We start from the raw sequence: 21182 nt of genomic DNA on the forward strand, positions 1-21182 counted from the left end.
GAATAGAAGAAATTCTTACAAGATGCCAGCTCCTAGTGGACAGACCTTTGTGCAAGGAGGCATAGGTGAAGCTCCAAAAATATTTGTCCCTCGTGCAACCACTGAGTTATCAGAGAGTGATGATGATGACTCTGACCCAGATTACCATCAGTATGAGTCTGAGGAGCTGCACAGCCCTTATTCATCAGACTGTGATAGTGACTATGAGGCAGAGCGCACTGTTTGGCCTCAAGGAAACCCGAATGCTGCTTTTGGCTCAGTACATTTAGAGATGGGAATGGAATTCGAAACTATGGACCAATTCAAAAGAGCTGTTAGGAAGTTCAACATACAAATTGGAAGGAGTATCATGTTTAGCCGAGTGAAACCAATGAAGTGTAAGACGTTTAAACTCTTTAGTTCCTGGACTATCTACTGTTCTAGGTCTAATGAACTAAAGAGTTTTCAAGTTAAGACGTTTGTCAACTAACATGTTTGTGCACAAAGCCACACCAACAAGTCAGCTGATAGAAAGTGGGTTATTGAACAGCTGGAGGAAAAGTTGAGAGATCAAAGGGACTTTAAAACATCTGAAGCTGAGGCATGGTTTAGGAGAGAGTTAAATGTAACCATCAACTACAAGAAAATATAGAGGACAATGAAGAAGGCAAGGGAGAATATTGAGGGCTCGGAGAGGGAGCAGTATGCTGAGTTGAGGGATTACATACTTGGCCTGTTGACAGCTAATCCAGGAGCAACTATTGATATGGACACTACCCCTATGCCTGATTCCCTCCCGATCTTCAAGAGACTCTACATATGTTTTGACGCTTGCAAAAAAGGTTTCATACAAGGTTGCAGACCATTTATTGGACTTGATGGTACATTCCTAAAAGGTTACTACGGTGGGCAATTGCTTACAGTAGTGGGACAAGATGCTAACAATCAGATCTTTCCCATTGCATATGCAGTCGTTGACTCAGAGACAAGAGATAACTGGAGATGGTTTCTAGAACTCCTGCATCGTGATTTGGGGAACTATAGGGTGCATGGTTAGAACTTTATGAGTGACCAATAGAAGATAATTGTTAAATGTTGTTTCCTGGTTGATTTGTATCACTCCGCTTGTTAATTGTTGTTGTCTGTGTAAACACAGGGTCTGATACCAGCCATGGAGCGAGTTATGCCCGGAGTGCATTATCGTTTTTGTGCAATGCACATTTGGGCCAACTTCACTAAAAGATGGAAGGATAAACAGTTGAAAGGAGCAGTGTGGGAATGTTGTAGAGCCACCACTGTTACTAAATTTGAGGCTGTAATGATGAGGTTAAAGGAAATCAACAATGTTGCCTGGGAATACTTAGATCGACTTGACCCAAAAACTTGGACAAAGGCACATTTCAGTGAGTGGCCTAAGGTGGACAATGTCACTAACAACAACTGTGAGACTTTTAATGGTAAGATTCTCAAATACAGAGGCAAGCCAATCATAACAATGTTAAAGGAAGTCAGAGTTCATATCATAAAGGTTATGGCGTGGAACAAAAAATCTCCAAGTGGCTATGTTGGTTCTGTTGCACCAAGGCAACTTAGCAAACTTGAGAGAGAGAAGGAAGAAAGTAATAAATAGACTCCCACATGGACAGGGGATGGCAATGGAGAAATATATGAGGTTGAGAAGCACCTTACTAAGGTTACTGTTGACTTGGAAAATCAGAAGTGCACCTGTCAATTTTGGCAGCTCACAGGCTTGCCTTGCAGACACGCTTGTGTAGCACTTGCTCTGAGGGGTCGTAGGCCAGAAGACCAGATTTATAACTGGCTGGGAATGGCTGCATATAACTAAGCATATCAACATAACATCAACCCTGTACCAAACAAAGAATTTTGGGATAAAGCTTAAGGCTATCCTCCACTACCCCCTCATTATAAGACACCCATTGGTAGACCAACAAAAAAGAGAAAAAAAAAAAAGAAAAATGAGGCAAGGCCAAATTCCAACCCACATAAGCTTAAAAGGAGATATGGAACAATCATTTGCAAATACTGTAGAGAGGTATGAATATCCTGTTTTATGTATTATTTCTAGAGATCACGCATACTGTTATATTTACACTTTCTCATGTTTATATGTTGTAGAGTGGCCACAATAGTAGGGGTTGTGAAAAAAGCTTGCTGATATGAATGATAAAGTTGCAGCTATGGAGGCAGAGGAAGCTGCTGCTGCTACAATAACCCTGCACAGCTACCACCACCCCAACAACAGAACCCTAATGATGCTCCTACTGCTCCAAGACCCCAAGTCTAACCCTATGGTCTCCACTGAAACCATGAATGCTGCAATCCCAGCAATGAGGCAGAGGTTTTAACAGTTTATGCCAACTCCAACTATGAGACAACAACCAAATCCGGGTCCAATACCATCAAAGCTAGTCCCAAGAGGAGTTTCTGGGAGAACCAATGGCCCAGCTGCAACAACTGATCAAGTTGGCCCAAGTGAAGGTGGGACCATGCAAGGGGCTGCAACAGAGACATAGAACCTTTACTGAAGACTGATGTGCATGTTTTGTTTACTTTGGGAAGGCTGTTTTGTTTATCATCATAAACCTTGGGACTTTTTTTGTAATCTAGTAGTATGTGGTATGTTATGTTATATACATTGTGACTTTGCTTGTTAATTAGGTATTTCTGGCTTGTATGAAAACTCAATGGTTATGGTCACTACTATGCCTATTTTGTGATTACAATGAAGCACAGACTTCTGATTGAAAAGATGTTGTTGGATATTGTATGAGTCAGCTTGGTTATGAATTGCTTGTTTTGAACCTAATTTTCACATGTTTACATTTTTCTCTTATGTCAATGGTTGATGTTATACCACTTACAACATGTGATTCACAAAAAAGGAGAGCTTTTTTTTCTTCCATTTATTCAATGCAACTTTGAAAGTTATTACACATGATCCTCACTTCTGAGAATATATCATCAAAATCAATAATGCCCAAAAATCCAACCCTAAACAAATACCCATAACCATATTCTTAATACAAATTATTTCACCCCAAATCATATCAACTGTCTTCTGTAACTGTTGCACATCTTCTTCCAACTTGCTGGAACACTCTGTAAGTTCATTCATCTTCTTGTATGATTGTTTCAATGGCCTTTCTTCAGATACAACCTCTGTCCCCACGTTTCTTGTTTTTCCTTCTACTTCGTCCAGCCAAACAAAATACTCACAACGACGTTCAGCACTCTGAAGATTAGGCACAACAATCCAAGGAGGGTGAAGAAGGAAACAAACGGATAACACCAGTAACAAGAAGAAACGCAATTTCGAAACCTACCTCCCACAGAGGACATCGCAGAAACAATCTGTCTGGATTCCACTCTGTTCCAAACTTGAGTACCACAGCTTCAAATCCGTGCAAACACTTGCCGTTGTTGTACTCAAACTTCTTTTTCTTCTTCTTGTTCCTCAACAACGAAGACCCGCCACCAACAGCGCTGCCACAATTTAGGGATAAAGAGCTCGATTTTTTCTTGAATGAGGCCATGTTCTTAGTTATTGATTAAGGTGTTAGGATTTCAACACAGAGCATCTTCCTTCTGAAGATAAAAGAGGATTAATCATTAAAATAAAATATTTTTTCTGAGTTGGCACTAAATGGCCAGCTCACTGAATCTGAATGTGTCAGCAAGAATAAAATAGAGCCACATGTCCATTCAAACTAACCACGCCATACGCTGATGGCCGGAATGGTGATTGTGTCCGCCGGAGTGTATAATTACTGTGCATGTGTGACTCATTAAACGATTCAAGTGTATTACTGTCCAGCGTATGAACTTTCAGGTGTAATTTTGTCCCTTCTTCCCAAATTTTGTTGGTATATTTACCGCCGATCTAATAGTTCGCTATTAGTTTATACATATTGGTTATTTAGCCACAAAAATGCTATTTTACACTAAAATCAGTCATTAAAATCAATTATCAATGTATTTGTGTATAAATATATTTGTAATTTAATTTATTTTAAATGTGAATTTGTATTTCAACATGTATTTTATATTGATGGTTGATTTTAGTGTACACGTAACATAATCAATCTAGCCATTAAGGGTGTTTATAGTGCGATTTGAATTGGTTTTGAGTAAAAAATTTATCCGATTCGAATACTAATTTTACTTGTAGTGCAATTTAAAATTTGAATTAAAAATTTTGCAATTTTATAAATTAAAAAATTAAATATATATAATAAATTTTAATATTAAATTTTAAATAACCAACAATAACATAATAAATCTTAATAATATACTAAAAAATCAATAATAATATAACAATAAAAATAAAAGATTATAAAATACTTAAAATAAATAAATAAATTTTGAATATAAAATATTTATTAAATAATAATAATAATAATAATAATAATAATAATAATAATAATAATAATAATATAAAAATATACAATAAATTGAACAAATTATAAATGTTTTAGTTACTATTGTTGTATTGATATTGAGGGTGAAATTTCTAATAAAATCATAAACATGAGAACAGCTTTCAAGCCGACATCAACTGATAGCAAGATAGGATTATTAATAGGGCAAAAAACCATAATGAGCCAAAGCAAGAATCGTGTAACCAAAATGCGCCAAATCCAATTTCGTTTCAGCAATGAGCCAAAGTGTATTTTAATATAATTCGAACCAAGCTGGTTCGAATTTCTCTCCTTCATAATTCGAACCATCCTGGTTCGATTTAGTGTTGTAGGTATTTGAATAATTCGAACCAGTAAGGTTCGAACTCCTCCCATACATAATTCGAACCACCCTGGTTCGAACTTCTCTCATACATAATTCGAACCAGGTTGGTTCGAATTATGCTTTGAAATCGATTCCATGTAATTCGAACCGGGCCGGTTCGAATTACTCCTAATGCACTCCTTCATAATTCGAACCAGGCTGGTTCGAATTAGGTGTGATTCGAGTATATAAGGAGTTCGAATCACCCTCATTCGAACCATTATCCCTTCACCCCTACCCCACAAAATCTCAGAGAAAACGACCCAGATTCTCTCCGAGGAAGACCTGAACGGACTACTCTGCTGATGGGGGACGATCCGGCACAGTTATATCGGTTGGACGGAGTCGCTCATATAGCCGGGGTCATCAACGACGAGGTTAGTACGGAAATATTTTTGATTCAAGCGTTAGTTGTGCTTTAGTGGTTTTGTATCCTGGTTAGACGGTACTTTATGTTAGTGGTTTATGTAGGTGGTTTAGGTGAGGGGATTATATAGGTGGTTTATGATAGTGGTTTAAGCTAGTGGTATTAGTTAGTGGTTTATGTTAGTGGTTTAGGGTAGTGGTTTTTGTTAGTGGTTTAAGTCAGTGGTTTTTGGTAGTGGTTTATGTTGGTGGTTTATGTTAGCGGTTTTTGTTAGCGGTTTTTGCAAGCGGTTTTTATATGTGGTTTAGGGTAGTTGTTTAATGCTAGGTGGTTTAAGTAAGCCGGTTTATTGAATTTCTTTCTTGTTAATGGCTCTCGTTAATTGTGGTATATGCTAGCGGTTTAGTTGTGTGGTTTAGGGTTTGTTTTCCAGTTAGTTATCTTTCATGTGATGTTATGCTGTTTAATTTAGCGAAATGGTTAATGTAAACCGGATTATGGAAACCGTTTTATGTAAACCCGTTTATGTAAACCGGTTTACTTTAAACCGGTTTATGTGAACCGGTTAACTGTAAACCGGTTTATGTGAACCGGTTTACTGTAAAACCTGTGTAGTTATATATCTCAGTATGCGTTTCTTTTCATGCGCAGCCCGAGCGATGCATTAGGAGCATGAGGCGGCAGCAGGGCATGCGTCTTGATGATAGATACGTTCCATACTTGCAGATGGCAGGGCTATACCATCTTGCAAGGCTGAACGACCGGTGGTTCCGGCTAGACGAGGCGCTCGTCAGTGCATTCGTGGAGAGATGGCGTCCCGAGACGCACACATTTCATATGCCGTTCGGAGAGTGCACGATCACACTCCAGGACGTGGCATACCAGCTGGGTTTGCCTGTCGATGGCCGTTACGTGAGCGGGTGCCTGTCAGAGTTTCATATATACATCGATGGCGGCCGTCCACCCTGGGTCTGGTTCCAGGAGTTGCTAGGAGTTATACCTCCTCCCAGTCAGGTTCAGAAGTATGCAGTGAACTGCACCTGGTTTCAGGAGACCTTTGGTGAGTGCCCTGAGGATGCAGATGATGAGACTGTTCGCCGATATGTCCGGGCGTACATCATGATGTTGCTGGGCACGCAGCTGTTTGCGGACAAGTCTGGCAACCGGATTCACATTAGATGGCTTCCATATGTAGCGAGGCTGGAGGAGCTGGGTACGTACAGCTGGGGTTCGGCAGCACTGGCCTGGTTGTACCGGTGCATGTGCAGGGTGGCAAACAGACATGTTGTGAAGTTAGCGGGCCCGCTCCAGCTACTGCAGTCTTGGATCTTTTGGCGGTTTCCTCAGTTTAGGCCTACAGGATATGAGGCCTTCAGCTGGCCTTTGGCGTCGAGGTACTATACTGGGCCTATTCTTTTTCAATATGACTTACAGAATTGCGTGTATGTTAATACTCTGTTGCATAATGTAAACACATATATCAGTATATGTAACTCATATGTATGGTGCAGATGGGCAGGTTACAACCCTTCCGGTAGCGAGAAGGGTCCGAGAGTGCGGGCATGGAGGCTTAGGATAGACCGGTTACAGTCCAGGGAGGTTAGTATGCTAATTAATAACTGATGCTCTTTTAGTTAAATATTTTACACTTGGCTCGTACAGTTGCCCTGATAATTGTGGGTTTGTTCTGCAGTTTATATGGATGCCGTACAGTAGCCCCGACGTACTTCAGGTGTTGCACCCGGAGGTTTTGGAGCCTCGGCACATGGCGGTGTGGCGCTCTGTGACCGCGCTGATCTACTTTGCTGTCATAGAGTGGCATCAGATAGATCGTGTTCTTCCTCAGTTTGGAGGGGTACAGGCCCCTCCGCGTCCCGCCTTGAACATCGACTTTCTGATGTCCAAGGATGGGAGAGGCGGCGATCGATGGTTCCCCTCTTCCATGCCGAAGTGGCATGCATACTGGGACGCTCGTCAGGACAGTGTATTGAGGTTCGATGTTGTTGCCGACCCTGGACCGTCTCATCAGTTCCTTCAGTGGTGGAGTCAGCATGGGAAGAGGTTCCTGGCACCGGACACTCAGCTGGGGGATCCGAGATCAGTTCCTATACCAGTTGAGGCCTCACAGCGGGGTCCGGGGCGTGTGCCTGACATGGATCGGCCGGATGACGTGCCTGACAGGCGCAGGGTTGAGAGGAGGATGGGTGTAGGCCCATCGTAGGGTGGCCAGTAGCCCTCCGGGATTGGTGGTGTGAATCCCATCCGATAGACATTGAACACCGAGCTAATCTGATAGACGCTGTGAACATAGGAGCTCCAACTCACACGTGCGTAGGCACAACATGCAAGTGCGTGCTGACACGGGAAATGAAGCGCCTGAAAGTACCCACAGTCACATGTCCGGGAGGCAAGCGATACTCGGTAAGTACCCAAGGAGAAAGTACCAGTCGGAGTGGTCTCCGCTACGGTGAACTCGGAGTTATCACGGTCATACAACGTCACAGTGAAGCACCTGGCCGTCTTCAAGTTGGCCTCGATACACTTCACCAAATGCTGACTGAACTGCTGTCCGGTGCCCATCTGGGCCTTAGCCTCTCGCCCCTTGCGAACAAAGAGTTCGGCCAGCCTGCCATATGTTGCCTTCACCAGGGATGCTACAGGAAGATTTCTTACACCCTTGAGGATTGAGTTCACACACTCGGAGATATTCGTCGTCATGTGACCGAATCTCCTCCCTTCATCGCGATGCTGCGTCCACAAGGAGTAATCAATACGGTTCGCCCAATCACACATCGCCGGGTCTTCAGACCGCAGTATATCAAACCAGTAATCAAACTCAACCTCAGTCTTCGCGTACGCTGCATTCACGAGAAGCCTCCTAGCGTCTTTGCCCTTGAAGGTAAGGGCGAAATTAGCAGCTACGTGTCGTATGCAGAATGCACGGTACGCAGATGGTGGTAACCAACCTCCGTCCGGGGCCTCAAGCGCAGATTTGATGCCGTTGTGCCTATCCGATATAACCAGCAGACCGGGCTGCGGGGTCACGTGCTGCCGAAGGTGCGAGAGAAAGAAGGTCCACGACTCCGCATTCTCACCCTCTACTAGTGCGAATGCGACAGGTAGAATGTTGGAGTTCCCGTCCTGTGCAATCGCAATGAGCAACGTTCCCCCATACTTACCATATAGATGTGTGCCGTCAATGCTGACTAGCGGCTTGCAATGCCGGAATGCCTCGATGCACGGAGGGAAAGTCCAGAAAAGTCTGTGGAAATAAGCTTGAGAGTCGTCCACCTGTCCTCCAACTATAACCGGGCTCGTCCTGAGGACCGCAACAGTACCAGGCATCGTCAGCTGGACACCCAACACCCACCTAGGTATCTCGCTGTATGACTCATCCCAGTCACCGTAGATGAGGCCAACGGCCTTCTGCTTCGCCATCCAAACCCTCCTGTAAGTCGGCCTAAAACCAAAATGCGCTGCCGTGGCGTTCAGGAGCACCTTGATGCTAACCGATGCGTCAGCCCTAACCATTGGCATAATGAACGCCGAAATCACAGAATGATCCAAACTTCTGTGATCACTTGATATGGATGTGGCTAGGCAAGTGTGAGGGCCATTGTACCGTTTGACCTCCCAAAGGCCCTTGCGCTTCCGGAGACTTAGCCGAATCAACCATGTGCAACCATTCCCGAACTCGGAACACTTACCCACATACCGGCGGTGATCGGACTCCACCACCTTGTACTGTACCCCTCGCCGGATGCTGTAAGTCTTCACACTTAACAGGGCCTCATCTTTATCCTGGAATTGCTGACCAACTTGGAACTCTGTGAGACCAGCATTCCCTTCCGCATCTCTAGCTCCGAATCCAACAGGGTGCCCTAGCGCACCCTCATGCGTCATGGCGTCCAGGTCCAGCGAAGAAAAATATGGTGGATACTGCTGTGTGCCAGAGCTAGAACCACCGCCAGCCAATGCAGGCCCAGCCGCTACAAGCTCGTCCCCGCTATCTTCCTCAATCGTTTCGGGCTCAACGTCGTCCTCATCAGGATCACCCAATTCTCCGTCTCCGACGCCAACCGGTGGAACGCCGTGTAAAGCGTTTGGCAGAACATCAAAGGATCCTACCTCGTCGCGGACGCCGTCATTCAAATCAACAGCAAATGACGGAGAGGCGACAAGTTGGGCCGCTGGCTCGTAAACTGGGACGGAGGAAGAAGCCACAGCAGCCATCGAACTGGAGCCAGCTGCATTGGCTACATTGGCGGTATTCCGGTTCGAACCGCCTGAGCTGGATACCACATCAACCAGCTTTGCCAGCAACTCTGGTGTGCGGACCTCCGGAAACTGCCTCCGACAAAGAAACATGACTTGGAGGTCCTCATCACTACCAATCGTGAGACAATCATACTTCACCGTATCGTGCAGGATCGTGACTGGAATGCGATAGAAAAACTTCTTAATCCGCTTCGCACCTTCCAGGCCAAGTTTCATCAGCACAGCTCTAACCAGGTCATCATAGCTTGTCGTTCGATTCACCACAATATAGAGAGGATTCTTATCTGTGAACTTCACTCCGGACCGAGTTTTCCTCTTGATGGACCCTCTGTGGTGTACCAAAACAGCAAAACTCTCCTCTTCGCTAGTCATCTTAAGTCCTCTAATGAGAGCAAATCACGTTTACAGCGTTTATATAGAGCTCTGACTCCTACTAATTCGAACTAACCTGGTTCGAACCATGATACATGTAATTCGAACCAGGCTGGTTCGAATTATAACAATCAGCCACTCTTTGGTTCGAACCAGGTACATGTAATTCGAACCAGCTTGGTTCGAATTACTTCAGTCGACCTCTCTTCCCATAATTCGAACCAGCCTGGTTCGATTTATTACACTTGACTAATCTCCACATAATTCGAACTCAACCGGTTCGAATTACATGCTCTCCTGGTTCGAACCTGACCGGTTCGAATTATTCACATTTTTTTAGTGGTAGTTCGAACCAATGTGGTTCGAATTACTTGCTAATAGAGTTCGAACCTTGTTGGTTCGATTTATATAAAAATGCCTCCTGGCTTATTGCTGAAACAAATTTCTGTTTGGCGTATTTTGGTTAAACTTTTCTGCATGTGGCTTAATATGGTTTTTTGCCCTTATTAATATGATATCAGTCATTAAATTTTATTATTATTTATTATTATTTTTAGTCATTAATTCAATTTTTTTAATTTATTAATTTAATGATATATTTTAATTTATATTTTTAAATATTAATAAAAAATAAAAATTTTAATATTTTTAATATTTTTATTAATTTTAAATATTTTTTTATTATATTTTATATATGTTTAAAATTAATTTTAAATAGTTTTTGAGATTTATATATAGTCCAACTAATAGTTTATTGTTATTGGTTTATACTAATTGGTTATTTAGTAACACCACCGCCAACCCCGTTCTGTTGTATTTCAAGTCTCAGTTTCAATAAAATTAATTTTATAAAATTGATTTTGAGTAGAAATAAATTTATGTTAATATAATTTATGTTTAATAATTTTATATTAAAATTAATTTTGATAAAATAAATATTATTTAAATAATATTAATTAAAATTATTTTTAAATAAATAATTATTAAAAAAGACATGACATTAAGTTATAATTATTTTTTATATATATTTAATTTTTTTTATATTTTTTATTTATATATTTTTATATAGTATATTTTTAGTACTTTTAGTATTTTTTTAATATGTTATAATTTATTATTATTATTTATAATTAATTTTTTTATTTAATTTATTTTATCTAATAGGATTAATAAATTATATTATAAAAAAATAATAATAAATATAATGTATAAAAATTATTATTATAAAAATATATAATATCAAATAAAAAATTAATAAAAAAATATAAATAATAAATAATAAAAAAAGAGTTTATATAAAGAAAAACAATAAGAATTCTATAAATAATATAATATGTATAACGGATAAAATTGGTAAAAAAGATAAATGCTAAATATCAATGGCTAAAAGTCAGTTAGTACAACGCAGAAGTTAAAAATTTTTGCTTCTTATAAATGTGGTTTTGTGATCAAAATCTCTTCTGCTTTTATAGAGCATTTATAAAGAGAAAAATTAGCCAAACAAAATATCAAACCTTTTAAAAAACTATAATAAATACACCTTTAGTATTTAAGACCTTGATAAAAAAATAATTTTTTTATTAAATTTTTTATTTTTTAACATTGGACAAATTTTTAATAATGAAAACAAAAATCAAAATATTAAAAATATAAATTTTTATTTTTTTAAAATTTTTAAAAAATATTTTTACATAATAAATAAATAAAATAATATTTTTATATAATTATATTTAAATATAACTGATAAATTAACAAAAAATTCTTATAAAATATTTAAACATAAAATTATTTTCATTTAAAAAAAAAAAAAACTTATCCGATCCTATCCTATTTTTCGATCCTTTTTTCTTCTTCACTTCTTGTTCCTAATCTAACTTGAAGGGGGAGATGATAGAGTTTCAAGGCAGTTGATGTCACTGTACCTGATGGCTCCAACCTTGAGGGGAGTCGTCGCGGTGGAAGGGACAACAGCGGTGGTGGTAGGGGTTACGAAGGTGGATGGGTGGCGACGGCGGCTGGTCGAGGAGTCTAAGGCAACATGGGTCCCAGTGGTCGCGGTAGAGTTCGTCGTGGTGGTGGATAAGGTGGAGGATTTGATGACGGTGGTGCATGCTACAGCCGTGGTGGAATGGGTCAAGGATTGCAACCAGGGAGGAGGCAGATGCAGAGGCAGGTTCGGCGGCGTTTGTGCCAGCGGAAGCTGCTACAACTATAGCCATTTCTGGGCATTTTGCAACAGACTTCCCAACCAGCTCAAAGGTAAGATTTTAATATCCCTACTCATACTACTCTTTGTTTTTTTTTTTTTTTAATATTATTTTTATTTATTTAAATTGTGTCTTCATATCGGTTAGCAGCACTGCAGCACCAGATTACTCTCAAGAGACGCGCTCCCACCTAGGGGTATTTCTTTTTTCTTTTTCCAATTGATTCGTAATGGTTTGCGATGATGAGTTGTGTGTGTTCCTTACTATTTGATCTGATGTAAATGTCTGTACAATTGTTGTTGTTGTTGTTGTTGTGGAGAGGCGTCTTTCTCCATTGATGCAGAAAATCCAGAACAGGATTCTAATTGTCCTTTGCCAAAAGGTCTTAACCTGTTTTCTTCTTATCTTCAATTTTGCATCCAATAAGAGCAAGTGAGATTTCTAAGTAATGCAGCATGAATTGGTTGTTTTTCCTTTGGTTTTTGATGTCCTGGCTTCTGTAATTTCAGAATAATTTAGGAACTAAGGTAAGAGAAGATCTTTCTGCAGCTACTGTGGAGGTTTGTATCCACTCTATTGTGTTTCTATTAATTTTTTTTGTTCAATTCCTCAAACTATATCTACTATATTCATCACTCTTCAAGGTAGTGAGTTTTAATTCTCGACTTTTGCCTTTTTGGGTCTTTCCTCTTCTAAAATTGGGTCTTTTTTTTAACAACCCATTTCAGCTTTATTGTGTGCATCTTGGTTAATCTTATCCCGGAAGTGATGCTCAGGTAAGATGATTGAATATATCTTCAATGATGAGTGGTAATTGCATTGACTATATTGTCTCTCTTTTATTCTTATAGTCTTTATGGTAATGTAAGAGTTATGATGGATGATATTTTATTTTGGGTTTCATTAGGTTATGATGGGAAATTTTAAACTTTTTATTTTCCAGGCCAAGTCTGTGGAATATGTGGATGTCATCTGTTTTATGGATAAATATTTTTGTCAATATTTATTTTGTTTATAATTTTGACTACCACCAAGACAAATTCTTAGTTATCAAAATATTTTCATTAGTGAGCATCGTGCTTATGATTTCTCTTTAATATCCTGTTTATACCCCTTGATTATCTGTAATTTTCATTGCCTTGCGATTTGCTTGAATAGCAATAGAGGTAATTTTTTATGGTTTTATCCTCTTTGATCACGTTATATCCTGAGACCTGAATTGTACTCAGGAAAATGGAAAAATAGGATTAATTACTAGTAATTCACCTTTATCTTATAATAATGATATAAGTATTTTTCGTTCTTATTTGATTAATTGCATTTTCTCTACTTTCTTTGGGAAAATTATTGCACTATGAGTAGATCTCAACTCTTTGAGGCAGTGAAAAACTATGCTGGTTCTGAATTCGAGTTGGTTTGAAGAGTTTATACTCATTGGATCCATACCGTGTCAAATCGTGGTGATAATGTATTGTAGAAGTTGTGTTTTTGGAGTTGTTTATGATCTTTGTGAAAAAAAATATGCTTCTTGGTTTTATAAAATGGTTGAAGATAATATATATTTTATTTATAATTGTCCCTCTAAAATTAATTATAAATTTATAATACACTTTCAAATTATATAAGATTTTGAATGTTATATACAATGACAAAATAAAATACTTTAGGTAACAACAACAAAAAATAGGGTAAATTATAATAATAGTAAAAAATTTTAAACAGTTTTATTATTTTAAGTGTTTTACATGTTTATTATTGTATTTTATTTTTTAATTTTAAGTTACTAACTAATTCTACTTTAAGTCATACAGTACAAAAGTTTATGTGTATAATTAATAATTTTTTTTCTATTTTATTCTTTTATTTATGTAATTTATGAATGCATTTCAGCTTTGTTAACGTACTTATCTTTATATCACAATTGATATATGATACAGTCAAGAAAAAAATTTGAAAATCTTAAATCTTCATCTTAATTTTTAAATAAGAAAGTATTAAATGTTTTTAATAATTTTAAAAATAATATATTTAAATTTTTATTTTTTAAAATATTAAGAGAATAAATAATATTTTAAATAATTACTCATTGTGTTCTATAATGCACAAGCACAATGTCAATCAAACTTTGTTATTAATCGTTAAAATAAATCATAGTTTGTAATTTTATATATTTATTATCATTTATACCCATAAAAAGATGTCATTATGTTGACCTAGAATGTTATTATTTACATGGGTAATTAATTTATATGGAACTCCGACCCAAAAACAAGAAATTTTAACATGTAGAATTTGATTTTTATTTCTGCAATTCCATTCACATAAATTAGCATGTTTATTTTATTTTATTTTTTTTTTTACCAAAGATATGAAGACTCGAATCCGCAACCTCTTAGATGAGTATGGGGAGTTTATGCCATTTGAGCTATTACTCATTGGCAAATTAGCATGTTTATGACCATAACTATTCCATGATTCTATATTAAATCCTGAATCTTATAAATAAATTGATCGATTGTATATTTATAATTTTTTTTGTCAGATTTTAATCTATATGTGTTATTTAAGCCAAGTGAATATTATTTTTATACCTTACCTTTTTTATTCATATATACCTAATATTTTTTTTTATTATATAAGGTTACCCAATTAACGCCCAAACCTCATGGCTCCATCGTTAAGTCCTTGTTAGTTGTTACTCATTTCAATTCAAATATTAATTCATCATTTTTCTTCTTCTTCGACCTGTTTTATTTCAATGGCTTCTTCGTCTACCTGTCTCTCTTCGAAGCCATTCCTCGGCGGTTCCATCTCTCCCAATTCCAACCTCCGATCCCAATCCTCCGCTTACGTTCAAGTCTCCCTCCGCCCTCGCATTCCCAAAAGCTTCCGTCAGTTCACTCTCTCCTTCCATCTCTTTTTTCTCTTCATTGCATCATAATATATAAATTTCTCTTCCAATTATTATTGTTCGCTGACTTTCAGATCATCAGCTACTGCAATCTGCTCCCTGTTTATTCTTTCAAATACGTGTTCTCTATTGTGTTTATTTATTTGCTTTCATGAATGCAATTTTCCCAGCTTAATGATTTTGAATACTGAATCAGTTGCTGTATTTTAACGTTTTAACTTCGATATAGCATGTAATTCATTGTAATGTACTCATTGTAATAGGTGATTTTGTTTAGTTCATGTAAGAACTCCTCGGAGGGGGCATACACACATGTTTCATCTTATGTGAAATTGATTCTTAATTTGATTTATTTATTTTTTCCCTGAAACTTTCTACCTATTAGGATTTTAAATTTTAAGCTTCCTAGATGATGTATACTTAGTTCAAATGCTGCTAACTTGGTCTTGACTTTAACTTCCGACAACATTAGTTCTGAGTGTTTCTTAAATGATAATGAAATTAAAGGAAATGGTTGGTTTGTAATATAATGTCAGTTATGCATTTAAGAGTTCATAGTTAATGATATTGAGATGGACACTGGTTTGAGTTTCTGAAGTCATTGGTGAATTACAGAGATACGGGCGGCTGGAAGTACCTATGGAAATCACTTCCGTGTGACAACATATGGAGAGTCTCATGGGAGAGGTGTTGGTTGTGTCATTGATGGGTGTCCTCCTCGCATCCCTCTCTCCGAGTCTGACGTGCAAGTTGATCTTGACAGAAGGTACTGTATAGTGTAACAGATGAATATATTTTAAGATAGCTTTTCATTGTTGTAACTATGAATGATGGGAAATGGTTGTTTCTTATGCATTACAAAATGTCTCTAAAGAGTAACATTGTGCAGTTCTTGTGTATAGGAGGCCAGGCCAAAGCAAAATTACAACTCCTAGAGACGAGACTGATACGTGTAAAATATTTTCAGGAGTCTTCGAAGGTTAATATTTCTTCTATATATTTGTTGGGAAGCTGTATGTTTATTGCAAAAAAAATGAAACACTGAAGTATAATTTGTTAATTGCAGGACTTACTACTGGAACTCCAATCCATGTATTTGTACCTAGTACTGATCAAAGAGGACGTGTGAGTATCTAATGCTATAGCTTATATTCATGTACAAAAGAGTCAATAAAAAACAACCAACACTTATTGTTATTCTAAACGTGCTGTTATAATGTTGAACTAAAGGAAGATTCTTCTCCCCCCCCCCCCCTGTTTTTTCTTTTTCTTTTCGTTGCACGTGTGTGTTTTTTTTTTTTTGTGGTGGGGGGAGGGGGTGTTAATCAAAGATGATAAACTATATATTCTTCAGAACCTTGCACTTAAAACCAGCCATATATGTTTGGGGACTAACTTTGAATTGGTCGTGCTAAGACTGACGTTAGATGGGTGTTTTCTTAGATGACATATTTGTGCTGGAGAGGCCTCTCGGCGCTCCTATTCCCTTCCTACTAAGTGTTAATCTCCCTAACTTCTTTACTAACTCTTGACTACTAACTCCTAACTGATTCAACGTCCAATAGCCTCGTTCCTGTCATAATCTTTTGGTAAATCTATCGTCCTTATTTGGCAATTGATTAGATGAAGTAATAACTTGTAGTTCGGAGTCTTGATAATAATAATTGATTATGATTTATGACGACTCACAAGTTCATATTTGGTATTCTTTAGATGATTCTGTAATGCTTATAGCTTTGTTCATTACATTTTCTGGGTTTCAGGACTATAGTGAGTTGTCATCGGGTTATAGGCCTTCCCATGCTGATGCAACCTATGACATGAAGTATGGTATCAGATCAGTTCAGGTATCAATTTTTATGATTTCATTAGTTTGGCATTTTCTTTTAATCAGACAGGCATTAAACTTATGCATCAGGGCTCTTATTTTTAAGGGGGGTGGTAGATCTTCTGCAAGAGAAACCATTGGAAGGGTTGCTTCTGGTGCTGTTGCTAAAAAAATCCTTAAGGATTTTGCAGGAACTGAGGTGTGTACTTGTCTTGTGGTCTAGGCTAGAGTTTTCTGCCTGTTTTACACCAATGGAGTTTTTGTCCCTTTTTTAGCGGTCCACTGCTTATTCTTTGAAGAAACTGTAAAATTGTATCAATAGATATTAATACGGGATAAAAATATTTCGAATCTAATTCTCCCCCTTTTTTCATTGTATGTTATGTTTTCTGTTATTCTTCTATCAGTTCCCACCTTTGAAAATACATGCAGAGAGTACATATTTTCTTCTTCTTGATAGGCAAAAAGTTTTAAAACGAGAAAAGAGGAAAGTACAACAAGGGAGAGGATAAGACATCCTCTAAAACAAGAAAAGAAACATGGAACTTTACACAGTAAAGACATAAGCGAAGTTGTCCAACATCAATTATTTATATATGTCTATTCATAGTTGGGGTATATTTATGTGCATGTATCATGTTTTTATATGCCAATTCCTTTAGGATATCCTTTGCTAAAGGTCTCTTACTTTTCAGATTCTTGCATATGTGTCTCAAGTTCACAAGGTTGTTCTGCCAGAGGACTTAATTGATAATGAGACTGTGACACTTGATCAGGTACTAAAGTGAATATCACATTTATATATGTTTATTGGTGCCTTTTGTAAATTTGTCTGAAGTATTAAGTCAAACAAAAATGTTTGAAGGAGATTTAATGTATCCTATACATGGAGAATTGAAGATGACTATTTGTTTTAACTTCAATATTTTTAAATGGTACTAACTTATCAGGTTGACATCTTCTCAACCCTCATCTAATGGACTGTCTTTGCATATCATGTCTATACTTTTCTTTCCAATTTTGTGTTAGGAAAATAAAAATGGTATTCGTAGATAAAAAGGCCAATGCCATAATGTGCCAAATTGGTGGATATTCTCTCTAACTTGCTTTCATAATTGGTTATTACTCTCTTATATTATTGCAATTCTGAAGCTGAAATCTTGCTCTGGCATATATTCTTTGGAAACTTTCCAGATCGAGAGCAACATTGTTCGATGTCCTGACCCTGAATATGCAGAGAAGATGATAGCTGCTATTGATGCTGTCCGAGTTAGAGGTGATTCTGTTGGTGGTGTTGTGACATGCATAGTGAGGAACTGTCCACGTGTAAGTTTTCTACCTTTGTCTGTCAGCATAAAATTACTGAGCAAGTTAGCAGTTACAATTTAGGGTACAAGTAAACTTGTAAAATTGATTAAATATATAATAACACAAGGGTTTTATGGGCGAGTGTAAGGTATTTGGTAGTTGATACCCATGGATAATAATAGTACTAGTAATAACAAACACTGAAGAGAATTTCTGGATTTAACATTGAATTGCAAGAATACAAGGGGCATGGCGTTTCAAGAGTCCAAAACTCTCATTGTTGAATGGTTGTTGATTATAAAATTAATCTAATGAAGGCATGACTTGAATATTCTATAAAATCTAGAAAACACTGGAAACTAGGCCTTAGTTGAACTCAAACAAGCTGTGCTCAAGTCATCCTTGGGAGTTTTAAGAGCTTGCTTTCACGTGTAGCATGTATCCATGGTTAAATTTGTAGCCCATCAATGTTAAGAGTGCTCGTCTGATCCTGCTATTGGTACTTTAATAATTAGCACGCAGAACAGAAGGAAGACTGCTTTAACTTATTTTAGTGCTGTATTATTTGATGTTCAATATATCTTTCCGCCTAAGAGTATAATTGAATCTATTATATATCAGGGGATTGGTTCACCAGTATTTGACAAACTTGAAGCTGAACTGGCTAAAGCTGCTATGTCATTGCCTGCAACCAAGGGCTTTCAATTTGGTAGTGGGTTTGCAGGTATTTGGATTGCTTATGTTTATTAACTCTGATTGCCTGTGTTACGATATGACCTGACTATAGCAGAATTGTTTTAAAAATGCTATTTTCTTCAATTACTTTGTCTGATGATGGCTTGATGAAATCATTACAGGTACCTTTTTGACTGGGAGTGAACACAATGATGAGTTCTATATTGATGAACATGGAAGGACAAGGACAAGAACAAATCGTTCTGGTGGGATACAGGTATCAATTTCCATTCTATTATTACTAATTAGCTGTCTCTAGATGTGCAGTATGATGGTTATGTGTCTATAAATATTTTACTTACTATTGTCTGTATTGATAATCAGGGTGGAATTTCCAATGGAGAAATCATAAACATGAGAATAGCTTTCAAGCCGACATCAACTATTGCTGTAAGTACATTCTCTCCCTCTCTCTCTCTCATTTTTGCGGGAAGGTTAATCAGTAATTGAGGTAGTTTACTTAACCACTTTCGTGAGGACAGATGCCATATTCATTACTCAACAAAAGTCATCTTTTAAGTGGAAGTTGAGGAGCAAAGGGCTTTTGTTTTCCTGGTCACGCATGATTTGTCAATTTTAAATTGTAGAACTACTGGCATTGAACAATGAAAATGAGTTCTTGTGTGAATTTTGTCAAAGATAAAATGAAAGGTATAAAAAGACCAGCTCATTTAATTTCCTGCCATATATATGTTCACTAGATGTTTAGCTGATCAGGCAGTCTTTTTCGTGACAATTTGACTGTGTTTACTTAAGTATTTTATCTGAAGTGAACATGGTGTTATGCTTGTGCAGAAGGAGCAAAATACGGTGACTCGAGATAAAAAAGAAACGATTCTGAGAGTTCGTGGTCGTCATGATCCTTGTGTTGTCCCAAGAGGTTAGAAACTCGGCCTTTTGCCTTCCTTGTTTCTTCTTCTTGGAAAGAGATTATGCTTTATATATTAATTCATTTAAATTGCTAGGAGAGTACATTAGAATTAACTGAAACTAAGATCAGATAGTTCGTTATGTGATGAAACATTTTCATGTGTCTTTGTTATCTTCAATTACAAAATATAAACATATGTTGTTTGCCTGCACATCCATGAGTGGAAAATGTATTGTATGAAATCATTGCTTGGACTGTTGTTGCAGCTGTACCCGTGGTAGAGGCCATGGTAAGTTTGGTGCTTGTGGACCAGTTGATGGCGCAGTATGCACAGTGTAATCTGTTTCCCGTAAACTCAGATTTGCAAGAACCTTTGTTGCCCGTATTACAGCCAGAAGAAGTACCCTCTTGAATGATATTAAAAATACCAGTGGTTAATTATATTTATTCGTAAAATTGTATTCGTATTATTTTGTACTTATATGATTAATTATATTTATTCGACTTTTAAAAAATCAGTGGTTAATTTTTTTTATTTAAATACATTCGTATTATTTTCAAATTAAAAGAATATACTTATTTAAAATAATATGAGTACGTTGATTTAAATTTAACAAAATTTTAAAATAATAAGAATATGTTTATTTAAAATATTAAAATTTAAAATTTTAAATAAACTTACTAATATTAATTTTAAATTTTATTTAAAATAATACAAATATGTTTATTTAAATTAAAAAATTAAAATAATAAGAGTATATTTATTGAGCAGCTTCCTTGATAATGATCTCTTGAGTAGCTTCAATCTCGACTCATATATATATTCCTCTCTTCATAAACCGTGGCAGTTTACAAGGATTTATGAGTTTAAAAAATCCTTCATAAACCGTGGTTGGTTATAGCATAGTTGTTAGAACCGAATTGGTGATCGAACCGATCAGGTTATTGGATTACTGATTTAACCGGTGGGTTACTGGTTGAACTGATAAAACCGGTCGTACGTAAATAAAAAATATAAAATAGAAAAAAATTGAATAAAGTGACAATTAGGTCTATCCTTAAAATTTTTTACTTCAAATTAATTAGCCCTTGAAAAAAAAATAAAATATTAATTTAGTCCTTCAAAATAGTAAACGATGAACACATTACGTCCCTCTATTAATTTTTCATGTGAAATTTAGTGGTGATGCTTAGATGTCCCTACTAATTAGTCTTAAGTCGAAATCTTCGAAGATCTACTAACTCAATACTCTAAAAAATTTAAAATAAATATCTTTACTAACATTTTAATATGTAAATGTAAATATTAAAATATTTGATACTTATTTTAATAATTCTATAAATTCTAAAGAATTAAAAAAAATGAGTATAAAACAAAAATTAAATTAAATAAATATAAAATAATTTAGTTGTGTATGTATATAATATATAGAATAATTAGCACATAAATTTTCAAATGAACACACTAGCTTGGTGACATTGTTCTCTCCCAATTTCCATTATATCTCGCATAACACTAA

General features: G+C 36.8%; 3 protein-coding genes across 20 annotated transcripts; all 3 read left to right on the forward strand.

Annotated features, from left to right (window-relative positions):
• Window positions 1–637: 637 nt before the first annotated feature.
• LOC140179995 (uncharacterized) lies at window positions 638–2348 on the forward strand. The gene is made up of 3 exons (XM_072220371.1): window positions 638–1024; window positions 1136–1598; window positions 2179–2348. The coding sequence occupies exons 1-3, from the start codon at window positions 638–640 to the stop codon at window positions 2346–2348; spliced, it is 1020 nt and encodes a 339-aa protein (XP_072076472.1).
• A 3476-nt stretch (window positions 2349–5824) lies between these two features.
• On the forward strand, window positions 5825–7373 carry LOC140179996 (serine/threonine-protein phosphatase 7 long form homolog). Its single transcript, XM_072220372.1, has 4 exons — window positions 5825–5941; window positions 6023–6546; window positions 6664–6751; window positions 6846–7373. The coding sequence occupies exons 1-4, from the start codon at window positions 5825–5827 to the stop codon at window positions 7371–7373; spliced, it is 1257 nt and encodes a 418-aa protein (XP_072076473.1).
• A 4233-nt stretch (window positions 7374–11606) lies between these two features.
• Window positions 11607–20087, forward strand: LOC112756619 (chorismate synthase, chloroplastic). 18 transcript variants are annotated; one of them, XR_003179383.3, is made up of 17 exons: window positions 11617–12061; window positions 12160–12391; window positions 12519–12536; window positions 14801–14900; window positions 15536–15686; window positions 15823–15899; window positions 15987–16045; window positions 16684–16767; window positions 16855–16947; window positions 17444–17524; window positions 17943–18074; window positions 18678–18780; window positions 18914–19008; window positions 19116–19181; window positions 19274–19442; window positions 19587–19671; window positions 19929–20087. XR_003179383.3 is itself a non-coding variant. In XM_072219854.1 (17 exons), the coding sequence occupies exons 6-17, from the start codon at window positions 15587–15589 to the stop codon at window positions 20072–20074; spliced, it is 1134 nt and encodes a 377-aa protein (XP_072075955.1). In that variant the 5' UTR covers window positions 11617–12061; window positions 12160–12441; window positions 12519–12569; window positions 12738–12785; window positions 14801–14900; window positions 15536–15586; the 3' UTR covers window positions 20075–20087. The 18 variants fall into 18 exon arrangements, 17 of the variants coding, with proteins under 17 accessions (XP_072075953.1, XP_072075955.1, XP_072075954.1 ...); XM_072219854.1 differs by lacking the exon at window positions 19274–19442 and adding an exon at window positions 12738–12785 and having other exon boundaries at window positions 12160–12441; window positions 12519–12569; window positions 15810–15899; XM_072219853.1 differs by lacking the exon at window positions 19274–19442 and adding an exon at window positions 12738–12785 and having other exon boundaries at window positions 12519–12569; window positions 15810–15899.
• Window positions 20088–21182: the final 1095 nt, after the last annotated feature.

This window comes from Arachis hypogaea, chromosome 16 (genome assembly GCF_003086295.3).
Source record: "Arachis hypogaea cultivar Tifrunner chromosome 16, arahy.Tifrunner.gnm2.J5K5, whole genome shotgun sequence".
Classification (NCBI taxonomy): domain Eukaryota; kingdom Viridiplantae; phylum Streptophyta; class Magnoliopsida; order Fabales; family Fabaceae; genus Arachis; species Arachis hypogaea.

Coding starts and splice junctions, on each gene's coding strand:
- LOC140179995 (XM_072220371.1), top strand. CDS start 638: ATGAAGAAGGCAAGGGAGAATATTGAGGGCTCGGAGAGGGAGCAGTAT. Junction 1,025..1,135: donor GTGATTTGGGGAACTATAGG/GTGCATGGTTAG, acceptor GTGTAAACACAG/GGTCTGATACCAGCCATGGA. Junction 1,599..2,178: donor TGAGAGAGAGAAGGAAGAAA/GTAATAAATAGA, acceptor ATAAAGTTGCAG/CTATGGAGGCAGAGGAAGCT.
- LOC112756619 (XM_025805233.3), top strand. CDS start 12,347: ATGCAGAAAATCCAGAACAGGATTCTAATTGTCCTTTGCCAAAAG. Junction 15,687..15,822: donor CAAGTTGATCTTGACAGAAG/GTACTGTATAGT, acceptor TCTTGTGTATAG/GAGGCCAGGCCAAAGCAAAA. Junction 19,009..19,115: donor ATCGTTCTGGTGGGATACAG/GTATCAATTTCC, acceptor ATTGATAATCAG/GGTGGAATTTCCAATGGAGA.
- LOC140179996 (XM_072220372.1), top strand. CDS start 5,825: ATGAGGCGGCAGCAGGGCATGCGTCTTGATGATAGATACGTTCCATAC. Junction 5,942..6,022: donor TCCGGCTAGACGAGGCGCTC/GTCAGTGCATTC, acceptor ATCACACTCCAG/GACGTGGCATACCAGCTGGG. Junction 6,752..6,845: donor ACCGGTTACAGTCCAGGGAG/GTTAGTATGCTA, acceptor TTTGTTCTGCAG/TTTATATGGATGCCGTACAG.